The 27,084-nt window shown below is 36.7% G+C and overlaps 1 protein-coding gene across 4 annotated transcripts in view; it reads left to right on the forward strand.

Annotated features, from left to right (window-relative positions):
- Window positions 1-26,534, forward strand: part of LOC103066537 (protein kinase C-binding protein NELL1) — a 33,857-nt gene extending 7,323 nt beyond the window's left edge. For 2 of the 4 annotated variants that reach the window (XR_015797038.1, XR_015797040.1), the window contains exons 2-5: window positions 6,036-6,229; window positions 17,369-17,545; window positions 20,222-20,446; window positions 22,846-26,534. Coding sequence is in view for 1 of the 4 variants with exons in the window: in XM_007433034.3 (XP_007433096.2) it covers window positions 5,915-6,229; window positions 17,369-17,545; window positions 20,222-20,446; window positions 22,846-22,896 (768 nt within the window). In the remaining 3 variants the exon portion in view is untranslated. Of the gene's footprint in view, window positions 1-4; window positions 6,230-17,368; window positions 17,546-20,221; window positions 20,447-22,845 lie in introns of those variants that run through there. The other 2 variants (XR_015797039.1, XM_007433034.3) reach the window with 2 other exon arrangements.
- The last annotated feature ends 550 nt before the right edge of the window (window positions 26,535-27,084 follow it).

Raw genomic sequence — 27,084 nt, forward strand, 5'->3', positions numbered from 1 at the left:
CAGATTGCCATTTCTTGATAGGTGCAGCTATGCTTTCCATGATTCTGTCAGAAAATTATCTTCTAAGCATTCTCAGAGCCACTTCAATATTTGGTTAGGTTATCAAATCTGGACTTCAAAAATCCTGATTAGAATTCTTAGCAGCAAACAAATACAGAAAGCTCTCTCTTTGGCCATTTAGTGCTCATCCAGATTTTCATATCCCAGATCTGGTAGCCCTAGTATTTGGCCAGGTAAAATTGAATGCTGGTTCCTTAGCAGGTGGCTCCCTTTTGTGGCAAAGCAAATATAATAAAGTTCAGACTTGTCTAATGTTTGAGAGCATCCAAGGTTAGCTTCTTTGCTGCAGACAAGCAAAGAAAAGAGGGATTCACAGTTTCCCCCTTCCCTTCCCTTCCTCTCATCTCAACTACCAATTATTGGGAAATGTACACATGTTTAAGCAATTAGTGAGAAGTTTGCACATCCTAAATATTCCCTGACTTTATATGTTGAAGAAAGCATCTTTAGGGCTACTTTTAAAGTTGATAAAGAAAGAGAAGAGGGCTCATTAGCAAGACCTACCTGCATACTGCAGGGCTTTCTAAATCAAAAGCAGAGCTAAATTGTGCCCTTCAGTTGGACAAGGATGTACAAGTGCATTTTAATGTCTTTGCTGTTCAATATTTTTTCTTTGTTAATTTGTATCCTTCCTTTTATTCTAGGAGCTTGAAGGAATATAGTACTCCCTCCTCCAGTTTTTCCCACCAAAATAGATTGGGCTGAAAGACTGGTCCAAAGTCATCCAGTGAGCTTTCATGGTTCTTAAACCTTAAACCTCTTTGGTCTTAACCTTAAATGTCTTAATCTTGGGAGGAACATCATTTTTCAGTTTCTTCTGTGGCAGTGCCTTAAATAACAATAGAAATATTAGAATCAGATATAGCTTGCATTAAATATGTTGAGAACCTGAATAAAATAATGACTGAATTGTTCATTTTACATATTTGCTGATTTTGGCACAACTCAGTGGGAAATGTTTATGTGCTTTCAGCAGGAGGTGATTGGGGATTATGTAAATAGAATGCCTCTTTTCCTTTGGATATATGTATAATAGATTAAGTTGGGTTTTGCAGTGCAAACAGGTCTGTTACACTGAGAATATGAATAATGTTCATTTCCATAATTGCTAACATCTGGCTTCACATAAATCTGTTAAAATGCATGAAAGCCGAATTAGAGTCTGTGTCACAAGTAAAGCAACTACATGGAATTTTGTATATTATATCATGCTATATTCATCTGTGAAATCCTTCTACTTGTGAACTGCAAAACCTCTTCCTCTGATCTATCTATATTTTAACCCTGCTGCATGCAATATGCAGCACAATAAATAAATAATAAAAAGCAATCCTTAAGCAGAAAGAAAGAGTGTCTATATATGAAAAAGAGAAGATGATATTTCTGTTTCTTAGTTTGCATTGTAGGTGAAGGACCACTTGAAAACATACATAACAATACCTTAATTTGTGCTTCTTCTTTAAAGGCATTAATTTTCTATTTAAACTTGACCTTAACTTCTTCAGTATTACAGTATATGTTTTTCTTTAGATTGTTCTCTTGCACCTAAAACATAGTATGGCATGAAATTAATTTTTAAGCACTGGGCCTCCTTTGAAAAGGAAGGCTTCTCCTTGTTCAAGTTGCATGTTTTCTTAGGTGGTAAACTGAAATAAAAGTTTACTTTAATGGAGTTAAAGAAATGTACATTGACATTCCTTTAAAAGATGTCCAAATAATGGCTATTTTTCTTGTCAGAAGTGAAACAATAAGATCTTCCAGGGGTATGAAAACATTATTATAACTGTGTGTGTGTGTGTGTGTGCATGTGTGTGAGAGAGAGTTTGTGCCCATGTGCAGACAGGCTGCATTTGAACAAAATAGAGCAGGCTAGATGTGGCAGTTGAATCTCCCTGCTCCTAACATTTTTCAACTTCAAACGAATGTCCCTAGGTATTTTTTTTTTAATTCACAAATCAAAACAAAGCAAACACTACCCCTGCTCTAGCAGGTAAAATAGAGAAAGCATATGAATATATTGGTAGTGAAACATATATATCAGAAGAGAAAGGTCAGTCTTATTACTGATGCTAATATTTATGCATTCAAATAATGACCATTTCTGTGCCCTGTAGTGCATGGCTCATTGATTATGCACTCAGATGTCCATCAGATTTGGCCACAGCCTGGATAAAGGATAATTTATGTCACATTTTTATTTACTCATAAAATGGTGAAAATGACAGGTCTGAACCAACTCTGTTTCCAGTCTGTTTCTCTAGCATGTTGGAAAGAGTGGTGGTGAACAGCTGTACTAAAGAGAACTTGTGATTTACCTGAAACACCATGACAGGGAGAGGATGAGATGGGAGGGGAGGGGAGAAATAATATTAAATTCAGAGATGAAAAAGTCTGCTGCCAAGTAGAGAAACCAATGGAATGGTTTCCTATTAACCATCAGCATCTCTGTCTTACCTGGATTTAATTTCACCTTACTCATCCATATCCAGTGCATTCTGGAACTTAAGCAAAAGCCAAAGGAATTGACTGCTTCAATGGCAAGGAGCTGAAAAACAAGGCTTTAGCAGCATACTGATGGCATCTCACTTCAAAGCTATGATTGATCTCCCCATGTGGGGAACAAGAGCAGAAGTTTCAGCTGGCCCAGAATGCAGCGGCATGGGCAGTGGTAGGCATGCCTTTGTATGCCCACGTAACACCTCTGCTTCGTGAGCTGCACTGGTTGCTGGTCTGTTTCCAGGTGTGATTCAAGATGCTACTCACTACCTATAAAACGCTACATGTTATAGAGCCTGGCTACTTGAGGGACCACCTGTCTCCCATAGTATCTGCCTGGCTGGTTTAATCTGGCAGAGTTGGTGCACTCTGGCTTCCATCAATTAAACAATGTCACCTACCAGGACCCTGGAAGTGCACCTTCTCTGTAGCAGTGCCCACCCTCTGGAATGAGGTTCCCCACAAAATTTTGAAGGGCCCTGAAGACATGGCTCTTCACCCAGGCCTTTGGCAGGGATGACTGATGCCCCTTTCTTCCTTTTATTTTGTTCCCCTCCATGTTTGTTTTCTTTGCCATCGTTGTTCTTTTGTCTTGTACTGTTTCTGGATTGTTTTTTTTTTAAAACATTTTTAACAATTGTAGCTGGGAGTCAGGCAGCATATAAATTTAATACATAATAATAACTGGCCCTTATGACATGCCCCAGGGCTCATGGTGTCAAACAGTAGTGCTCTAGCTCCACTTTCTAGGAAGAACACGAACCATAGCAAAATAATGCTTCCCAAAGTACCAGTAGTCCAGAACTAGTAGGGCTTCTTTCCTTATAGCCAATTCATGGGAAAAGTGACCCATCAACCTGACCAAAGTTTTCTTGTAAATATATTCCAGCTGAAAACTCAAGTGAAATGGGTCCAGATAACTAGTATCCTTAGACCTGTCTACAGTTGAGAGGCTACAACCTTCTTGATTACTTTAGCCAGAAGTAGTATTTTGGAAACTGGCCAATAATGTCCTAATTCGTGCAAGCCAAGGGAAGGTTATTTAGTATTTGACTTTATTCCTGCATCTTTACACAGGTGCAGGCAAGCTCCTCTCAGAAGGAAGAATTAATTAACTGCCCTAACCATGGAGCTTGTCATTCCCTTACTGATTTAAACAGACCAGGATGTTAAGATTGATAATCCTTATATCTCTAGATGTCCTGTTCCCATCTGGTTCCCATAGGAGAAGCTGCTGCCACAGTTATATTTTCAATATTCTGTCCCACCATTAGAATCCAAATAAAGGTAGATCCAATCAATTATTACAGCAAAAAATGATGATCCCTTATACGCCTCAGTTCCTAACAATAAGCTCTCAAGAAGGGGTTTCACTATTCCTTAAGAAAAAGCCTTCTATTTACACTATGCCCCCAATATATCTGAAATTTGGTATGATTATCAATTTAAAGTTTGTTTATTTTTTTAAAGTGCTTATAATGTTGTTTGGGGACAATTTTATTTTATTATTTTTTCTGCAAACATCAAATTAACAAAAAGTACCTGGTTGTTTTCCTGTGCCAGATTATGAGGGAACAGAGATCCATTTTTTCAATGGTTTCCTGATGTAGGCATAGGGTTGTACTGGATTATGTCCAGAAAAACTTGGATGGGATTGGACCATTTTCTAAGCTCTGGATGGGCTTCCTAAACTGAATCAAATGGTTTATTCATACCTCTTATACGCCTATACCTGTAGAATGTTTGCATGTTATTCATAATCATCTTTTAAATTTCACCCAAATGCACATTTTTGTGCTGGGTTGCAGTATATTAAAGGCCATTTTTCAGTGAATATATAGAACAGAAAATCTAATTATGTTACTTGCCTTGTGGCTAGAAACGGGTATATGCAAATGAAGTTCTTAATTGGGGCTTTTAATTAGAGTTGCGACCTCTCTTAGAGAAAGTGAAACAATCACTTTCATTTACTTGCTTAGCTTAAATCCATAAATGCAGATTTAAAGATGTACGTTGGTTATGACAGAGATTAAAGGTAAATGAAATTGGGAGGTTTTTTTTTTTTTTAAGCAATCCTGTGAAATCCTATCTTTGGGAGATCCTTTTTCTTCTACCACTTCCACTTAACATTCTAAATCTCAGTTAAGAATCTGCCTTCTAAGCAATTGTAAGTAAAATATCTTCCTGTGACTTAGTGATTTTTCCTCACTACTTTTCAGGCTTTCCCCATCTAGAAAACAGGGTAGAAAGGGAGAGGTAAATGTGAGGTTACTGAGGTAGATTTGAATTGCATCTGAAGGATGATCTGTCTGATTTCTTCTGTAAGAAAATAACTTTGTTGGCTGTACTTATAGTTTATAATTCCCTACAACAGTAGCATCACTCTATATTCCTTCAGTTGGACTGGAAAACACAGTCTGAAATTTGTAAATAAGGCTGCTGTTGCAGAATTATGACAGTGAGTGGCTCTGAAGTGAAGTAGCAAGCGCTACTTCAATAATGTTGTATAATTGGATCTACACCACTTTGCCTATATCACTTGAATAAGAGCACACAGAAGGCATTAAAAATAATCTGAGCTGTGGAATTTTGTTAGCTTAGAAAATGTGCTCCTTTTGCCCTTAAAATAGAAGCTTTTCTATTTTCTGCATGAACAATTCAGTGCACATCTGAGCAAGCAGAGACATGTACATCTATTGTTTACATGAATAGTGTGGTTGTGTGAGCAGTGGAGCCAAAGAGGTGTGTGTACGTGTGTGTGTATGTCTAAATTTGCATTCCCAGAAATAACAATTTTTCACTATCTGTTTCTTTTTTCTCTTTTCTCTTTTCTCTTTTCTCTTTTCTCTTTTCTCTTTTCTTCTCTGTCTCTCCCTCCATTGGAAGAGGGAACCTCTGAGGGTCGAATGTCTCTGAGTGAACGAATAACATAACCAAAAATGCATAACAATTTTTACTGACTCCCAGTTCCTTTTCTTTGTGTGCTGTATATAATAATAATATGAAGAAATTCTTTTTTGTTCACAAATCATACTTGATTTTTTAATTTCCCCTTCTTCTAACATGTGAAAACCTTATGATTATGATTAGCTTGGAGTTAATGCAATGTTTATGTCCTTTTTTTGAGAAAATATGATACAGTAAATGGATTGAAGAAAAGTAATTTGCTTTTACTCATTTTTTAAATCTTAAAAAACAGTTGTTCTGGTAGTCACATCAACCTTTAAGCATTCACTAATACTGTGTCATTGGATTTCTATCAGTACTACTTGTATTAATGCTATTTCTCATTCTGTTATGATTTGACTTGAAGAAAATCTATTTTCTCTCACATTAATAAGATGGCTTGAGAAAGGATATGCCTTCGAATGATATGAACCTTAATCTTACAATACTTATCTCTAATAATTGTTTAATTTTCCCAGGAAGGGGCATTTTTCAGTTTTGTCAAAGCCCAATAAACTTTCTGTCTTCTGCAGATATTGATGAATGTGCCTTAAGGACTCACACCTGTTGGAATGATTCAGCCTGTGTGAACTTGGCAGGGGGATTTGATTGCCTCTGTCCATCTGGACCCTCCTGTACAGGTGATTGCCTTCATGAAGGGGGCCTGAAACGGAATGGCCAAGTATGGACACTGAAGAAAGACAGATGCTCTGTTTGCTCCTGTAAGGTAAGTTCCTATGAGATTTGCTAAGCACTTCTACCTTGATTTGGTGATCATGTCTGCTCTGGATAAAAGTCTATCTAAAGAAAACTACATTAATTTCAGATTTATAACATCTCATCCCAAGTTTTCTTGATTTCAACATGTCCTTGAAAGTAGGAAGATTTTTGTTCTTATGATTAAACCTTTCATTACCAGAAATTATTGGTAGTCTATTGGAAATATCACTTGGCGCTCTAATAATACCTTTCATCCTCCCTTGACCTAACCAATTTGTTTTACAAGGAGGTTTGCACCATGTAAATCTAGTGTGAGAAAATAGAACAGATATTTTCCCTACCTTTCATCCTTTTGAAATCAAGAAGAGGCTGCAGGGTATAATACTCATAGATAAGTTAAAAACTACAACAATAACAACAACAACAATTGTTGGATGTTAAAATACATATTCCTAGCTGCTCTGCTTCTCATATGAATCTGATGAGCTTATAATTTCTGCATTTGTCTTTACATGGGTGGGGGCAAGCACCTCTCAAAAGGAAGCATTAACTAACTGCCTTACCATGGAGCTGGTCATTCCCTGGCTGTTTAGGCAGGAATGTCAACGATTGATAATCCTTATATCTCTAGATGTCTTGTTCCCATTCTTGATATCCACAAGCTGAAAACAATCCAAAACCATAGGAGAAGCTGTTGCCACAATTATATTTTCATACACTGCCTCACCACTAGAATCCAAATAGAAACAGATCCAATCAAATATCTTGGCAAATAAAGTTGGACAGTATACAAATTTTATAAATAAATAAATACTCTATAAGCCAGCAGTGTGAAACAGCTGCCAAAAGAGCTAATGTAGTTCTTGGCTGCATTAGAAGAAGCATAAGATGAAATCCTTATTCCCCTCTACCCTACACTAGTGAGACCACACCTGGAATTCTGTGTACAATTCTGGCATCACATTTTCAGAAGGATATTGACAGGTTGGGACAGATCCAAAGGAGGATGACAAAGATGATACAGGGATTTAAGGACATGCCCTATGAAGACAGGTTGAAAGAATTTGGCATAGTGTAAAGAAAAGACCAAGGGGAGACATGATATCAGTATTCAGGTACATGATCGGGAAATATTTTCCATTACATCAGAGAAACTAGGACCAGAAATAATGGATAAAGTTGCAACTACCTAGATTCCACTTGAATATAAGGGGGAAAAAAATCTTCCCAATGATAAGAACTGTACAACAGTGGAACTGTTTAGCTATGGAGTTTGTGGTCTCTTCCTCTTTGGAGGATTTGAAGAAGAAACTGGATTGCCTCCTCTCAAAGATGGTTTAATTGATTTTCCTGCACACTGCAGAATGTTGAAAGAGATGAACCTCGTGGTCCCTTCCAACTCCACAACTGTATGATCATATGATTTGTTTAATGTAAGTAAAGTATTAGCTGGTTTCTTCTTTATAAGGAAGGTGGAACATAAAGAGAACTTGAAGAGAGTGAGGGAAAACAGGAGAAAGGCACTATCGGTAAACTATCAATATATATTAAAATTGGCCCTTAAAAACAAGCTGTCACTCTATAAATATATACAGAGATTTGTGTTCCATATTATCTATTCAAGCAATATTATTGCTGAGTAAAGTTTTAATAGTTTATAAAATAACTTATGAGTAAATGAAGAAAGAATTGATAAGAAAGAAATATCTATATAAGATTCCTAAATTTATTGCTTTGGGGTTGTGGCAGTAAGATTTTAAATTGTATTTATTTATCCTCAAAATAATTGTAAAACAGATTATGCCATGTCTAACCAAACAAACCTGGTTTTGCCATGGGACTCTGTTCTGAGTGCACTCAACCTATGAGATTTGTATGGGAGCAAAAAAGAGTAAGTTACAAATGGCACTGTTGTGAGCTATGATTAAAATGATCTAAATATAAATATAATGTCTGCATGATGATATAAAGGTAAAACTTTGAATAAAGATCAGGGTTTTTTTTCCCAAATGAGTGACATCTTGATTATAATTTATTTCATCCCATGATAGTTCATTTATAAAGTCAGCAGTGGATTTGAAATCTCATGATGCCTGTTTGATTGTTTATTACTGTTTTTATGCTGTATTCAAATCTTATGGGTTTGCATTTTATGTTCTCTTTTTATTGTCAGTTAGTGAGTAGCTTATAATTACTATGAAAGAAATTAATTGAAAGAAATCAATTAAAAGGAACAAAGTGCAAGACTTCTTACACCGTTCTATAATTTGACTGTGGAATCCTGTTGGCAAGCTATTTTTTTGAAATGAAAGACATATGAACCTTTCAGTTCAACTGAAGTAGTTCTTTGGATCTTTGCCCTACTGTAGATCTTAGAATTCACATCTGTCAAAACCATTGTCTGAATATATCTGATGACATGGACCTCTGATGATTATAGTTTCTCTCAGCATTCATCTGCATGATCAGTGGCAAATCATATGTTTCCAAATTCTCAGGTCCTCCTTTGACTTGAGAGAAGGATCAGTGCCAGGCTGATGGAGCCCTAGGCCTCCTTAATCAGCTTCTTAAGATTTATCCTAGGGTGAATCAAGACTAGTAAGCAGAAAGCAGGGAATATTGATATTGGTAAGTAGCTAATGACGACTGCGAAAAATAAGGATTTGAGGTAGTTTTCTCTATCGATCTATTGATCTATAGATCTATCTCAGTTACAAGAAAAAATACTAGTTGCAAGCAATGGGCAATAAGATCCTTACCCTCAATGGTCATTGCCTGTAAAATGAGCCCTGAAAACAAGGCCAAGAGACCAGCAGAAGGAAATTGGCACAGAGAGGCATCCAAAATCAGGAAATGAGCAGTACATGCTGCTGCTTCACATCCAGAACTTCTGAAAGACTGTTTTCAGTTGTGAGGAGCTCTTTTGGACTTGCAGATCTAACCATGATGGACACACATCAAATACAATATAGAGTTAAAAGTAGTGATACAAAAGTATCAAGGTAATGGAAGCTAAAGAGATAATTTTATGAGTACCATTCAAATAATGGAATACTTGTTTTACAGCAAGACATACTGATCCACATAGATGCACTCACCTTTTCAGTCCCCACTTTTCTTTGATTGTCTTCTAAAGTTTTCCTTAACTAAATTCTGGAGAATTGCATTAAAAGGGTTAACTCTTTATCATTAGTCTGTTTAATTATCATTTTAACCACTGGAACACATTCATCTTAAACACATTTAGTTGAAATCTATGACCTTTTTTACAGTCATAAACATTAATCAAATTAATCAATATTTCTCTTTTGGTTTTCAATTTATAATTATCTTTTAATACAGTATTGAATTATTAATAAATAATACAGCATAACAGTGTTTGACAGTGTTCTACTATATATGCATGTATGTTACATTTCACTTTAGAATATTCAAAGAATTCCTCATCTATCTAAAATGTTCTCCTGAATTAAGATAGATTATTGTTACTAACTCTTAAAACTGTCCATAAGCACACGATAGAAATGAAATTTGGGTGGAAAATGTTCTAGATTATAGTTATGCTACAGTAAACTTCACACAGTAACAGAATTCCTACATTATGGAAAGCCATGGGTCTTTTAACCATAGGATGTTAAATAGGCCATGATTGGCTGGATTCACATCATGTTCTTAAGTCATAAATCATTTTATGAAACACGGAGACTGAGTTCATACTAATACTAATCCAGAATTCAATAAACCATTTGTAGCTTGGTATGATGTATGAACCTCAGTTTGTAGTTTGTTCTTGATTCGAAATACTAAACATAGTGAATTTGTGTAAACAAAACCTGCTTGAAATATTTGCTTCAACCATATTTGCTAGATCTGTCATTTTTCCTCAGTTCATGAAGTCTGTGAACATCTATTTCAAAATATTTTTGTAAACAATACTATCCTATATAGGCCACACTGTTTCTGATTCAATGACAGTTTGTTGGGAGCACATAAGTGTTTTTTGGTATGTTTGAGGAATTATGAAGTAACTACCAAAATGCACTATTTACAACACTTTAAATTATTAAGTTATTAATTGAGCCAGACTGTTACATTTTATTTAATATCATTTATCAACCAGCTCTAGTAAATTATGTATTTTTTCCTGTTGCAAATTGATTAAAATGGTGTCTGCTATCTTTCACATAAAGTTCTAGGAATGAGACCCCAACTTGTTAAAATTGCTTTGAAAACTCTTTCATGTATGCAGAAAAAGATAGTCTATCCCTTAGATGGTAGTATCCAATGGCCTAAGATTGAGATATATGAAAAATAACTTTTCTTCCTTTTCTAGAAAAGTGAAAGACAAAAGATTATTGCAGCTACCACCAGACATCATCTTGCAACTATATCTCTCTAACCATTATAGTATTTGTTCCTATGTATGAGGACAAAATATTTACTAAACATAATTATTCTAACAGAATAATTAGTTACCTGCTAATAACATTTGTAACCTTTAATAGCTTGAAACAAATTTATTTTATTTTATTTTATTTTACATCAAAGAACATCCTTCAAGCCACATGAGATGATAATGATGGTGATGATTGGATTGCCAGAGACTTCTCTTTAATCCTATTTGTTATTGTTGTTTTCATGGGCTAAAAGCATGAAATCTAGCTTTTAGCATTAATCCTCTGTATTTAAAAAGAATTAGTGGAAGAGAGAGATCCAGAAAAGATGACAGGCCCTAAAATGAGTGGATGAAAGTTTTAAACAGAGGTGGGCTAATTCTCCACAACTTGATTCAGTCTAGTTCAGCACATCAACATATTTGGCCATTTTCAATGCTTCATATTCTGAATTATAAAATATAAATTTTTAAACAAACAAGAACACAACATTTTTCCAGACCCAGTTCTAAATTGAGACCACATCTTGCTTCCAAGAGTATGTTATTATACTTAAAATAAACCTTTCCTTTATAGATAATTGATGCCCTGTTGAACTTCACTTGAAATCTTTTCCTTCACAGTCTCCTCTTTGTTCTTTTTACCAACACAAGAATCAGAATGCACCCTGTCACAAAAAGCAACACACACATTGTAGACATATTTACACTTGTTAGAAAAAATGCATATCTCCCCCTAAATTCCTTATTTAGCATTAAACGGAGAACTGGAAAGCCAGTATGTAGAATGGAAACATCATCTTGTGCACTAGCCTACCTACTTCATCCCAGATTTCCCATGTTTATGACTAAGTTTTTTCTTTAAAAACTGGAATATAATTCAGCATCAGATAACTACAGTAAAATGTTTTGCATAATTGGGAGTCCTCATTGTGTGCTCCAATTGCCCCTACATTCTTGGTCACATGAACCAGTGTAACAACATATTGGGCAGAACAGAGTTATTGTTCTCCTGCCAATCTTCTTCATCCTGATGGGAAACTGCAATTAGGCGGCTTTGTATTGGAAGCTCTGTTCCCATTTCTCTTCCACTCTCTGACACTCTGAATGTATTGTTCTCTTTATTTGTTGAAATGTATTTTCTACAGTTCAAAATTATTTTATAGCAGGATTTGCTACATATTCATTTTTGGTGATAAATGGCTGTCCTTTACATTCAGAGATTTCTCATCTTCATTTTAAAAATTGAAAAAAAAAAGTACATTAGTCATATGAACTCCTAATTACCTTTTCCCTTATCTAAACTTCATAAATATCAAATATGTTATGCTTTTAGGGAAAAATGTGCATTCTGTTTGTACTTTATTCCCCTTGGTGCAATTGAACACGCCTTATTTAACTGCATACTTAAGTTGGATTTATACTAATAGTGGTCACTGTGATTATTCCTTCTCCTGCTCCTGCTTTTTTCAGCTGATTCATTTTGTGCACATAGTAGATTATTTAGCAATTGCTGAGGTTATCATACCATATATGCAAAGTACATGCACTAGTTTGTACAATACATTTCATGTGTTTGATTTTTTATCACTTTATATTATTAACTTTGTTTTAATTTGCAATGTTCTTTTTTCCCCCCTTACTAGTATAATGATAAAAGTTTAAGGAGGTTGGGGATGATAGGTAGGTAGGTAGGTAGGTAGGTAGGTAGGTAGATAGATAGATAGATAGATAGATAGATAGATAGATAGATAGATAGATAGATAGATAAGACTGAGGAGTTTTCTTCCTCCATTTCAATTATTGTATTGTTGATAAAATATTACTGTTGATAAAACACTCTGGGCCAATTCCAGTCAGTGTTGCTAAGTGGGGAGAGATCTAGCCCAATGCTATTCAGTGTCTACATGAGGCCATTGGATGAGATCATTTATCAGCACAGGGTCACATACTGTATTATCTATATGTCAACGACATGCAGCTCCACAGCTTGACCCTTGGCCAGACAGGTGATGCTGTGGAAGTCCTGTCCCAGTGCCTGGATGCTGTAAGGGGATGTCTGGATGGGGAGAAACAGGCTTAGGTTTAGCCTTAACAGAACTGAGTGGCTTGGTCAGTGGCAGGTTAAAGGACCTGCCAGTCACAGTGATTTACCATCTTTTGTTCTTGATGGGATGGCACTGCCTCAAATAGAACTGGTATGTAATTTGGGGGTCTCACTGGACTCTTGGGTCCTGCTCCATCCTATGTGCCTTACATCTCTTCCTGGATCAGGAGGCCCTTCTTATAGTTACTTATCCCCTAACCAATTTCCATTTGGACTAATGAAATGAGCTCTCCATGGGCTACACTTAAAGGCCACTTGGAAGCTACAACTGAATGCAGCTGTGAATGCAGTTATAGGTGTTTCCCATCTCATACATGTAATACCACTGCTCCACAAACTGCACCAATTAATTGTAGACTTCTGGGTGTAATTCAAGGTGTTAGTTTTCACCTAGAAACCCCTAAACACTTAAGTCCTGGTTACCTATGGCACCTTCATTCTCCTGTTTCTGCTGAACATAAAATCTGGATGAGTTAGCATTTCCCAGCTGTAAAGCAGTGTCATCTTGTGAGTCTTCTCTGTAGCTTGGGAAGAGTAGACTCTAAAAAGCCTAAATAAAAATCTGCTGCATAGGTTGCCAATCCAGTAGAAACTAATCCTAGTGATCCCTACCATAAATGTGTGCATGTAACATAGTTGTACATGTCTATGGATACCTGTCAAGAGTGCTACTCCAAAAATATGTCAGGGCCAGGATGAAAATACATCCCCACACACAAATCACAACTAATTAAATAGCTTGCATATAAAATAAAGTATCCTATTTTAAAATTAATTCATCTCATTTGCATATACAGCCACTTTCTCTTTAGCACACAAACCATTCTCTCACATAAAGATGCACACAGTTCCTTCTCTCCTTCCACCCAAAACCGAAGAAAAGAAAAATAAAAAAATAGCAGGATTGTGGTAGAATAAATGAAAAGGATTACTGCACTGCTGAAGAAAGGAAAGAAAGATAGAAAAATGAACTACAAGAGATGAGGATAGGATAGGATAGGATAGGATAGGGGAGGGGAGGGGAGGGAAGGGAAGGGAAGGGAAGGGAAGGGAAGGGAAGGGAAGGGAAGGGAAGGGAAGGGAAGGGAAGGGAAGGGAAGGGAAGGGAAGGGAAGTCCAGATTAGATTTACAAAAGGGGTTAAATTCAGCAAGAAGGCAGCATCTCCCCAAACAAAGGCTAATTTTCAGGCTAGTTGTCAAAAACATCCACATTTTTCTGAGTGTACCCATTGGCCCCTCTGTCCATTCAGCAGCATCTCCAATTCTTATCAATAAATGTAAGACAACCTTTTGTATTCCTAGATAATTATTTGGACAAAAATTTGTCATAAAGATGCTAAGCTAACTGAAAGAAACCCTGTTTTGAATTTTGGCTCAAAAGATAAAAGCAGGAGAAACAATACAAAATGAAATATTTTACAAGTCTGTTGGAACATAAATAGCCCTATATTTGAAACCTCTGAGATGGTAGGAATTATTTAATAAGCAAGACATCCCACAAGCAGGGTTAATATGTATTTCCAAAATCAGCACAATTGTGATAATTGGTATATTTATTCATTTATTCTAAGCAGTGAATGCCATATGAATGTACTTTTTTAGCATAGTTGCTGCCCAGTAACCAAGAAAGACAAACACATCAATCTAGTGAATATATAATTAATGCCAAACTATCTGCTGCCTTTGTAATGATTTTTTAATGTGGGAATGTAAAAGAATGCGCATGACTGGCTTTGAAGGAAACTGATACTGGGTTTGCTTGTTTGTTTCTTTTGAGTAATAAATGCAATTATGTGATTTGCTTTAGGTTGGCTCCAAAGGTATTTGATCATATATATAAAACCTTTTAGATTGATAGCAAAACACTAAAAGAAAAAATGAAACTAAAACCAAATACATTCTTTGATTGATGCTGTAATTAATGCATAGACCTGTGCACAAATATACAAGTTTTGTTTCAAGCTTGGAAGGAAAAGTCCCAGTCAAAACGTTTTCATGGAACAAAAGTCAAAGCCATTTAAAATGCCTATAGAAAACAATAGAACCTGTGACAGTTTTTCACCCCAGAGCCACAAGACATGGCAAGACAGGCAATTTGCAAAAGAGTGATTTTTAGAAGCATTCTCAAAACTTCAATCAGTCAATAATGCTTAGGATACAATGTGGACAATGCTCATCTCTCACCAGCTGAGAATAATTTAGTTTAGACTAGATGTGCTTATCAGAACCACCGCCCCTCTTAACTTCTTTTCTTTCAAGAAATCCTGGAGTGTTCAGCCAACACATTAACAATAGAACATCTCATTAACATTCCTTTCAGGTAGAACCTCTTCCAACCTGGAGATAAAAAAGCCCAGCCAGGCAAGCACAAATTCTGCTTCCTTACATTCCTATGAAATGTTCTTTATTGTTTTTAAAACATGTTTAAAAATCATCCTTTTAATCAGTTTTTCTGTAGACACCATCGTCCCACCTACATAGCAAGGCCAAGCAATAGATTTGGGAGGTTTTGTTTGTTTTTGGTAACTATACTGTTCTGCTGGCTGAAAAAAAAAGCACATATAATCCACAGGTCTGAGAGTGAACTCAAACTCTCTCATATAATCTTAACTATCTATCTATCTATCTATCTATCTATCTATCTATCTATCTATCTATCTATCTATCTATCTATCTATCTATCAAATTTGTCACTGCCCATCTCATGATGATGATGATGATGATGATGATGATGATGATGTCTGACAAGTATTTAGTTTTCTTTTCTTTGGCCATATCCTTAACTGCTGCCCAGCTCACCAATCTAAGCTAAACCAATAGTTGCAGGGTCCTGATTGGTCCCTGCTGCTGTGCTGGCTAGGCTGAAGAAAAACTGAAAGAAAATATCCAATCACCAGCCACAAAACAACAACATAATTGCAACTTGCAGGATAATCAGAATACCTACATTTTGTTTCAGTTTTGAAGAAAACCAGAAACATGGATGGTTGAAGTCAGAACATTTAGAGGATATTTCATATATTCCTATTTCATAATGGACACAGAACTTCAGTTTGATTGTATTGTTTTATTTCTTGAGCCGGGTACTGCTGCCCCTTCACATATCCAAAACAAATATTTCATTAATTCATGTGTTAATTAAGCATTGCAGCTCCAGATGATCCTGGAGGAAACAAATTATCTGGACCCTTTTCAGTCAGGTTTCAGGCCCAGATACAGGATGGAAACAGCATTGGTTGCACTCATGGATGATTTCTGGTGGGAGTGGGATGGGAGTAGTGCATCCTTGTTCTACTTGACCTGTCAGTGGCTTTCGATATCATCAACCATGGTATCCTTTTCGGTCAACTTAGGGAGTTGGGAGGGGGTGGCAGAGTTTTGCACTGGTTCTCTTCCTTCCTCCAAGGCTGATCCCAATCAGTGTTGATTGGGAGCAAAAGGTCCAGCCCATGGCCCCTCCATTGTGGGGTGTTGTAGGGTTCGGTACTCTCTCCTCTCATTTTTAACATGTACATGAAACCATTGGGTGAGATCATCCACCATCATGGGATGAGGTATCATCAATATGCAGATGATACCCAGTTATACCTCTCCATCCCTGGTGACTTGAGTGATGCCGTGACTACCCTTCTCCAGTGCCTAGAGTCTGTGGGGGTCTGGATGGGGTGCAACAGGCTTCAGCTGAACCCTGGTAAGACAGAGTGGCTGTGGATTGGAGGGCCCTCTGTATTTGAAGATTTACCATCTTTGGTTTTGGATGGAGTTGCACTGCCCCAGACAGACCCGGTGTAATCTGGGGGTCCTCCTGGTCTCACAACTCCTGCTCAAGGAGCAGGTGGCAGTCATCACCAGGAGGGCCTTTGCCCAACTTTGTGTGGTACACCAGTTATGCCCTTTCCTGGATCAGGAGGCTCTCCAGTCAGTCACTCATGCTCTGGTCATCTCTTGGTTAAACTATTGCAATGCACTCTATGTGGGGCTACCCTTGAAGAGTATCCAGAAGCTACAGCTGGTTCAAAATGCGGGTGCGCAGACAATCTTGGGTACCCCAAGAATGGCACATATAACATGTTTACTGCAAGAGCTGCATTGGGTCCCAGTTTGCTTCTGGGTCCAATTCAAGGTGTTGGTATTTCCTTTAAAGCCCTACATGGCATGGGTCTAGGTTACCTGAGGGACTGTCACACCCCTATCACATCAACCCATCCCACCTGGTCAGGCAAAGAGGGCATGTTGCAGACCCCGTCAGCAAAAGAATGTTGGCTGATGGGGCCCAGGAGGAGAGCCTTCTCTGCCATTGCCCCTGTCCTTTGGAATACTCTCTCTCCAGAGGTGCAGGAGGCCCCCACACTCCCGGCTTTCCAGAAAGGACTAAAGACTTGGCTCTGCCAGCTTGCGTGGGGTAACAAGAACCTTAATCGGGAATGGCTGGTACCCTGATGATGGTCCCCGAGCTACTTGCCAATTAACATCAGTTCTTGGACTATATTTATTATTTATTCAGGACTCTTTTATATTGCTTTTTAAATTGATTTTAGCTTTTCTGTAAACTGCCCAGAGTCGTGAGATGGGTGCAAATTTGATATATGTAAATATATATGTTTAGTAGCATTTGCTTTATATTGCTTCTTTGTTTTCTTAACAGGATGGCAAGATCTTCTGTCGAAGGACAGCTTGTGATTGTGAAAATCTTAGTGTTGATTTCTTCTGTTGCCCAGAATGTGATACCAGAGTGACCAGTCAGTGTTTAGATCAGAATGGGCATAAGCTGTACCGAAGTGGTGACAATTGGACATACAGCTGTCAACAGTGCCGCTGTCTGGTATGGAAGTCAAAAAATGTTTAAAGAGGTTTTAGAGTTTCTAATGATCAACCATATTCCAAAGTTCAGAATGCTCATTATGAACATGTCTATTCTTTTTTGACACAACATTGCTATATAGTTTACCTAACATCTAGCCTGTTCAGGTAGCTGTTGTCTAGAGACTTAATAAGAAAGTGTATGTCTCAGTCAAAACTAAATATCTTGCAGTACAATCATACACATACCAGCTTAAAAGTAATTATTTATAGAGTTCAATGGAGCGTACTCTTGGGCAAACGGATATAGAATTGCAGACTTAATCATGTTTCTCAACAGAAAAAATGGGTCTTCAAAAATATTCTGAACAACCAGATTTCCATCTGATATAATGCTAAATCAAGTGTTAGCAAACCTCAGCAGAATATATTTCCTATTTTAATTTCACACAATTTCTTATTGCAATCAAATTAGGGCAATTATAGCTATTTAATATAATATAATCAGAGTCTTACACCATGGTTTGTTCTTGTCTTTTTGATTGATCAAGGCATTGCTTAAAATAACTACTCAGTACTCCTAGGGGTTCCAAAGAGACAGCAGAAACTTTCCATACAGGCTCCACATAGAGTCAGGATAACACTTTTTGTAAATGAGGTAGCATGCTGCAGATGACCTAATGAAAAATCTGATTCATGTAATCTTCTGTCTTTGTAATAGGAACCAGAATTGCACAGATCAAGTAGGGACTCCAAATAGAACAAGTTTATCACACATCAATACATTATAATGGCAGGGAGTGTAATGTGCCTATTTTCCCATTATGTAAAGACATTTGCTCTTTCACAAACTATCTATATACTTTTAGGAGCATTGCAATCAGGTTGTCTGATCTTGCAAAATCACAAAACTAGAATAATGAAAGGTCTATGGATGATGGTGCACTTTTCCAAAATTGTTTGGAAATTTCCAAGTTTGAGTAAAACACTGACTACAAAATAAATATTAATGTCTATGACATAATTGTTGCTTCTTCAAAGAAATGATAGTATTCCTTATCCTAAAATTATAGAATTTTAGAGTTCGAAGGGACCACACTGGTCGTTGAGTCCAACCGACTCAACAGATCTGGACTTTCTTCTGTGTCACTGCTTTCAGGTATTTACAATGCTTCTCCCTGTACTTATTCAGGGTAGGCTGACCCACTTTACCTTCATCTCCAGCGACTACGACACCTTATCTTGCTTGGGTTCCATTGTGCTTTTAATTATACAAAGCTATAGTAAGTCTCTTGTATATTCTGGAGAGTGATGCAATAAATTATTTATCAACACATCCTTAGATGGCAGTTACAGTATGAATTCATAACTACTATGTCATTTCTTAGTGTTTATGAGTGATGATTTATAAACACTAAGAATGCTTTATAAAGCATTTTGCTTTAACAGGTTAAGTCGCTTGTGATAAGTAGACATGATGATGGGGGTTACAAGTTTCTTTTTTTTTTTCCTCCCTTTTTATTTTCAAACGAGTATTTTGAATTCATGAAGATCCCTCTGTGATTTCCCTTTGTACAATGTATAGAATAAGTTGCTGAGAAGGTGGATTTAACTTCAAACTTCTGTGACTCTAAGATTAAAATAGTGAATGTTAGAATGTAATCTGAGAAAGAGATTGATAAAAAAATAGTAAGAAAAACAAAGAAAACCATATTCAATGCTGATTTTAAATTCTGTCTTCTCTGACAAGAAGGCATATGTTCTCCCGGGCAACTATAAAGAGTGGGATAAAGGGTCAGTATTGAACCCTGAACCTGATAAAACACAGTAAAAGAATACCTGTCAATTTTGAATTAATTTAAAACTTCAGAATCAGATTAATTGCATCCAGGAAAGAACTTGCTGATGATATGCCAACCTTTATGTAATAGAAGAGGGAAAATGTTTGTTGCTCACAAATGGGAAAAAAGAGGTTCCACAAAACTCCAGTTCAGTCTGATACCAGTTCTAGATATTAGAAAGATTCTACATTATATCATTTGGACTGCCAAATTATATAACAGGGTTTATAATTTTATAAAACTCTTTGTGTGTGTGTGTGTGTGTGTGTGTGTGACTCTGGGTGGCCTAAACTGGGCTTATGAAAAATTAATAATGTTAAATATGCTATTATATAATTGCAATATATAAAATCATCCTGTTAATTATTTAGCATTAAGCAGATTTTAAGGCACATTTCTTTAAGTTACCCTACAGGCATCATTGACTTAGGGTTTATTCAATGAAGCAATCCTGTTAACTTAGTTTATAGAGTAGTTCATATATATAAAAAGGATATTTGACACTCTTAATACAATCTGAGATTCAACCAATGGAGTATCTCTCCATTGCATGGACACTATTGTCACATTTATTGGTGGGGCATACTCCCAGTTATTGTACATAGACAAAATATATTTTGACCAAAGAACCAAAATCCATGTTCAAAGTGTCATTTTCTCAAATATTGGGTAGCTATCCAGTTCTGCCCTGGTTTAATGCAATTGTTGGGTCAAGACTGCAGTCTAAATATCCAATTTTTAGATAATTACTTAATCATAATATTAATATTTTTATTGAAGAAAATGTTGTTTTTGATGTTTAGTTTCTTTCATTAGTACCAATTTGTGTGTTGACGGATCTCTTTTGGTTTTCATAGGAAGGTGAAGTGGATTGTTGGCCACTTGCATGCCCAACTCTGAACTGTGATTACACAGCAATGTCAGAAGGAGAATGTTGCCCTCATTGTGTCAGTGACCCTTGTTTGGCTGATAATGGTACCTACGACATCCGAAAAACCTGTCTAGATGACTATGGAATAACACGGCTAAGTGGTTCAGAATGGACAATGCTTGGATCTCCTTGTACAACCTGCAAATGCAAGGTATTTATTTAGTGGTAAAAGGTGGTGTAGCACAAAATGCATATGCAAGACTAGGATTCCTTTTTTAAAAGAACTTTGTCATTTGATTTCAGACAACAATAAGATGGAGCAGCAGAATGAGAATGTCATAATAAAATTACACAAAGCTAATTATGTAATTATTATCCTGGGAAGCTGAACCAGAACTATTTAATTGCTTTCTACAACTTTAAAATAGTAGTTGTAGATAGAGCCAGTTTGGTATAGTGATTAATGTGTTGGCCTAGAAACCAGGAGACTGTGAGTTTTAGTCCCAACGTAGGCATGAAAAACTGACTGGATGACTTTGGGCCAGTCACTCTCTCTCAGCCCAACTCACCTCATAGGGCTGTTGATGTGGGGAAAATAGGAGGAGGAGAAATATAGGTATGTTTGCCTCCTTGAGTTGAATATGAAAAAAAGGCAGGATAATTAAAAAAAAATAGTATTCTTAAACCTTGCAGACTTTTTAAAGATGCATGTAGGATAGTGACATTAATTACAGGCATGCATTTTGGGCATACATATGTCTAAGTATGTACATACACATCCACACCTCACCTGCCTTTTAATGAATTCCAGTTGGGGGAGGCCATACATTTACAATATGTTGAATTGGCAAAGATTAAGTGGAAGAACCCTCTCTTTTTTCTCTAAAGCAGGTATATCATGAAGAACAAAGGTCAGGAAGGCATGGCTTTCAAGTGATATTTCCAAATTAATGAAGAGATGGTTCCGTTAATGGTGGTTATTTTTTTTCAATTTTTAAAGTTAATCGTTAAAAAATATAGACAAGTGGGAAAAATTAATCCAAAGATATACTGTAATATCAGTAAGTGGACAGAGAAATAGGAAAAGTTAAGAAGATTGCACTGAGTTATTTTTAACAAAACAAAAAGGAATTTTAAATATCTTAATTCTCTGAACTGGATTCCAATATCTCCACTGTTTTATTATTTAAAGATGAATCACCTAAAATGAAAAAAAGAAACAAAGGAACTCTACTGAAAACATTATTGAGTAAATATTTGATTCCTAACTTCCCTTTCATTGTACTCCATTCTGTTGATGATAAGTGGTTTCAAAATCTAGGCAATAATAGAAATGTCTACTGCAACAGTCTAGCATTACTCAGAATTAAGTAGTAGATGCCCTTCATCCTGTATCCAAAGGACTCTTCCCTTGCTCATCATTAATCCACAAGACTAGACAAGGCTCTTCTTGCTGCTGCCTCACTGGAGGAAAACCCTGCAAAAACAGAGTAAAAAAGTGGCCATATAGCTTCTAGTAATATCACTGATCAGTAGATGATCACTTGTAGTCCTTCAAAAGGTTGGAAAGCTTGGTTGTGGTCCCCAACTCCTCCAAAATTGTCCATCCCCGTTTAGTGGAATGAATCTAGCTGTATATAAGCAAACTGAATTTCAGTAGAGAGAATTGGAGAACAAAGAATGTTTCTGAAAAATTGTTCATGTGTAATTCTTTAAGATAAACTACATTTTTATCTGACTTCTTGAGCATAAAAATAATGCATCCATCCTGACAGTATGTCAACTGAAACAGTATATTACTTTATCATAGGAAATTTACTGTGGAAATAAGAATATAAGAACTGTACTGAATTAGTCCAAAGTCTAATGTAGATCAGATACCTATGGAAAGGCACGTGCAGGAACAGAATAAAACCACATTTCCATTTCATAGCATAGTGCTTGTCTTTCATATATCTAATTCCCTTTTAAACCAGTCTAAGTTAATTGCTTTCATTATATCATGGGATAACAAATTCCATATGTTCATTGAATGTTATGTGAAGAAGTACTTCCTTTTATCTGTTCTAAATTTCCTTATATTTAGCTACATTGCATCACCCTATGAAAGCAAAATAATAAAGTCCAGGTAGCCTCTTATCTCATACCACCATACTTCCCTTTTTCTAAGACAGAGACTGCCAAATGTTGTACCATTCCTCATAGGGAAGATGATATAACCAGTAGATACTTTGGGTTCCCCTTTTGCATATCTTTGCCAGATTCAAGTCATATTATACACCCCTCTCCTTTTTTTCTTGCAGATGATAACTCAGATAAATATAACCTCTGCATGACCTATTCCTTGTGTAAGAGGATTTGGTCACATGATTTGTTATTTGTGTAGGGAAAGGATGAATTCACATCATTCACATTATTCTGACTTCAGGAATGAATCTTAACAGTGAAATGAAAATGCTTAGTTGATCTCTCTTATATTAGAAATAGAATTACAAAATGTTCATTTCATAGATGAACCAGGTTGTTAGTGTCCGTATTAGATTTATTTTCTACACTTGTAATACTAGCATTAATTCCTCCTCTTTGTCTTTTCCTTCCCATTCTACGCAGAATGGAAATGTCTGTTGCTCGGTGGATTTAGAATGTCTTCGCAATAACTGAAGTATAAAACTGGGACAATTCTTTTTGTGAGGAAAACTGATGCAATTTTCCACTTTCCAAACAAATGCAGTGTAACAGGTGGGAGTTTTGTACAACAGAAATGATCAAAGTCTCTGAGGAAGATATTTGGGAGTTGTCTTTGGGACCGATCACTACCCTTGCTAGGCTTCTCTCTACTTTTACAGTAAAATGCATATAAATCAATGGTTGTTAAAAGTTTTGAGTGTTGTAAATTACACCCTTTTTGGTCAAATCATTTGCAAATGCATTAAAATTATTCCATCAGTAAAATGCAGTGTATTTATTTGTTTAATTTGTGTAGAAGCATCACAATGGAAATTCCTGTTTTATTTTAGATTAGATCAAAGTTCTACAAAATAAGGCTGCCTGTGTGGTTTTGTCTCATATTATTGACTATTTAGTTCTGAGGTCCCTGTTGGATGTATTTATGAAAATATGTATGTATGTACAGTCAAATTACATAGTACTTATATTTCATAGCTGTCAAACATTGTAAAACATTCCAAGGTACATTTGACTTTTACAGGCTGGAAGTAATCAAACCCCAGCCTATCTTTCTGAAAAAATAAATAAGAAGGAATAATGTCACAAGTTTAATGAAGTGGCAAAAAGCACTTTCTTTTGAAGACAAATGAGCTAGCGGCAAAATTCCACTGTGGAGTAAGGGAGAGGAAATAATATTGTTCTCAGCAGCAGCACTCCCGAGCTTACTCAGAAAACCAGGCCACTTATCAACATTAGGCATAGTAAAATGGTGTAGTTTGCAAATCAAACAATAAATATTGAATGTAGGTGGAATTCATACAGGGTTGTGCAGCATTCAATAAAACAATCAAAGGGCTTTACTCTTATAAGATTATATGTGAAAAGGTGAGTTTTTCATATTGTTTACACCAATATACATGAGTTTATCATCTCTGTCCTGGGTAGTTGCTTTGATATAATAAACATCTACTATTCTCCATCACAAAGGCTGTAATGAACAAGTTCTTCATCTGTCCCATGTTAAAAGTTGTAGAAAAGGTGTAAATGTCACTGCAGTTAACTATAATTTCAGTATATCACATTAAGCAGAGTAGTAGCCCAGGAAGAAGAGTGGCAAAGCCCCTGTTCCAATTTTCTTTCAATGTAATACATTCACCAGACACCCTTGGCTCCATTACCCCTCTTCTTGACATTCAACAAGATATAATGTATTAAGTTAGTTGTCTGTAAAATGCTGCTTAAAATCCTAAACTTGGGCAGAAATTGTAATTAAACATTTGAAATGTACATAACAGTTAAATTTGAAGGATAGATAACTGCTGTGATTTTGCTAGGCTAAGGCTTTGATAATACAAACATGTGTCCTGTCTCAGCCTAGAACTTTGATAGCTGCTGATATCCAACTGGATTCCATGCACAATTCTCCTCCTACAGCATAGCATATACTGTACAACACATGACTGTGTGAGAACTGAAAAGTGAAATCCTCCACGTTCAGACGTATAGCCACAAGCAATGCTGAACCTGGTCTTCGGATCTATAAATGATGCAACATGGCACATCTGAAAAAAAGTACTGGATTTAACTGAAAGGAAGACAAAGATCCCCCCCCCCCCAATAATTACCTTTGAAATGGGAGGCTGTCTTGTATTAGCACACGGATGCAGACACTGCTGAAACTGAGGGGGCAGGCAAGAGGCATCTACCACAAATGATGCAAATGAGTGGCTAGAAGAGAGCCTGGAGAAGTGTTGAAAGCTTCCTCACCACCACTCCTTCTGAGTCCTTGTGAGTGAAGATTTTTTTTTAAAAAAATCACAGAGTACATAGATGCAATGTCTCCTCTTTCAATGGATTCCCCTTATTTTTCTAGAACCTCAGTTTCAGTGATGCAGAGGCAGGGACAGGCACTCCCCCTCAACACATGAAGTCCCCTGAGAGAGGGTGCTTTTGCCTTGCTCCCCCTGAACAGGAGTTGGTAACTGCAGGATTTCATAAAGACAGAAGAATATTAAAAATCCTAAGCATTCATACCTGGTAAGAATAATTTCCCTTCCCCAACACACACAAACACACACTTTACTTTTTCCTTCCCTTTCCAGTGGATCTACCCCTTCTCCAGTCTGTGTGTGTTTGTTTGTTTTGGTTTTTCATGGTTTCTCCTGGAAAGAGAGAAGACTATGGTGTATAACTGTATCTGATGTCAGTATGTATCCATGTACAAAAGGGAATAGTTTGTATATGCAAATGGGGGAAGCAATTAATTTTACAAATCAGTGCCTTACTTTTCAGGCAATTAATTTTAATTGGTAGTTATTAAGTCAATTGATATGAATTTAATTTTTTTGTCCTCATCCTGCCCTTTTTGAGCAATGTGAGGTCTGGTTCACACATGCAAGCACGTCTTTCTCAGACACATATCCATTTGAGGAGGAGGAGGCAAATCCTGAGTTTCAGCTGAACTTGGGAAGGAAACTCAGCATGGCCCAGTATCTTTGTGGGTGTCCATATTCTTTCCATCTAATCTTCCTTGTTTCAGACACATATCTTAAGTTCATACGTGTCTTCCTTTTGGGAAAATTTGGTATTGGATCCTGACATTCCTGTTAAGCAGAAGGAAGGCGGCTTGCTGGCACTGTTGCCCTTGTCTTGAGTCACACTGTTTTCAAAGCCTTTGTGGTCTTCATTCTGCTTGATTACCTTTTACTATTTTTGATAAAAGTTGGAATATTCAGAACTAGATCCTGCACACAAGTGCATATTATGTTAGTGATTGTAGCCAAGAAATAAAAACCTGACTCCTAAAAAAAAAAAAAAGACTGGTCAGGTACAGGGTGGTCTGCTGGGAGGGGGAGGGGGGGACATGAAAAAGTGAAGACGGCAGCCACAACTGTGTACTTGAAGCCCCACCCCCTTTTACATGTGTCACACGCTTACCTAAATATGGGGTGGAACTTTGCACAGTCTTGGCTTCCGTCATCACTTTTTTGATCTCCACTGAGGATGTTCTCAGCTGGGTACCTATAATGAAAGGATAGGCAGCATCTGGTTCCATATTAAGCTGCAAGAATCACTGTACTAAGGAGATATTACAGAACGGTATGAAAGGTCTGGGGCTATACACACACTCTTTAGTCTGAACTGAGCATTGACATTTACCTGGATATGAGTGTGTAACACTGCAATGCAACCTAAACCATGTCCTTTGATCCAGTAGCTTTGATGCACACAGTGGAGTTTTTCGGTGCATTGATGGAGCTTCATAAAAAGCTCTGTTGTTTACTTCAATGTCAGTGAATTCCCTTCATGCATAAAATGATTGTAAATGTGCAAACAATTCCCTATCACTGAAGAAAACAAAGGCAGCCCTATGTATGTAGGACTCCATCTTTGCTTTTCATTTTTAAACTCTTTCCCTCTTGACATACACTATGTATTGATTATATTTGCATTGTTTAACAATGGTATTATAAACTGTGTTTTTTAAAATCCTCAAAGGACATTTGTAAACCATGCCATTAAAGCATTTTGTAAATCATATTGTAAAGCCACTGATAATTCAACTGGAGGAAATGATACCGTGCTTTGGGATGTAAAGGGGAGCGATTTAAAACTTGTGGCATCTAAATAAACTCCTGAGTACAGATCTTCCTGCCTCCACAATTTTGTTTCAGTCTTGGTGTGTGCTGAATTTGGAAAAATTCCAAATCCTGGGAGGAATAACTAAAGAACCTCTTTCCTAACTATCCGGCTGATTATATCTCAGAGTGGGGTAGGGGAAGAAGCAGTACAGATCTGAAAGAAGGTAAGCTATTGTGGGTTTTTTAGTGTTCTGTTCCTCAACCATCAGGCTGCACTTCTCAATGGAGCTTACCTCAGAGTAAATATAGCATATGTAGATCATACATTTATTGAAAAGAACCTCTGTGGTATAGTGACTAATGAGACTTGGCTTCATGTCTCCACTCACCTATAGAGTTTCTCAGTGACATTAGGTTGCTATTATACAGTTGTAAGAATAAAGTTGGAGGTCTATGTATGGGTGATGCATATTTTTTAAAATGTCACTCTTATTTAATAATAATTAAAGTAAAATACCACAACATTGTTTTGTCGTTAGAACCAAAATAAGAATGTCAGCATTTGCAGTTGGCATAATACTGGATGTACAGCAATGAGTAA

The sequence above is a fragment of the Python bivittatus genome, unplaced genomic scaffold (genome assembly GCF_059951505.1).
Source record: "Python bivittatus isolate LINGU-HERP-01145 unplaced genomic scaffold, Pbiv_v1 ctg000480_np1212, whole genome shotgun sequence".
Lineage (NCBI taxonomy): Eukaryota > Metazoa > Chordata > Lepidosauria > Squamata > Pythonidae > Python > Python bivittatus.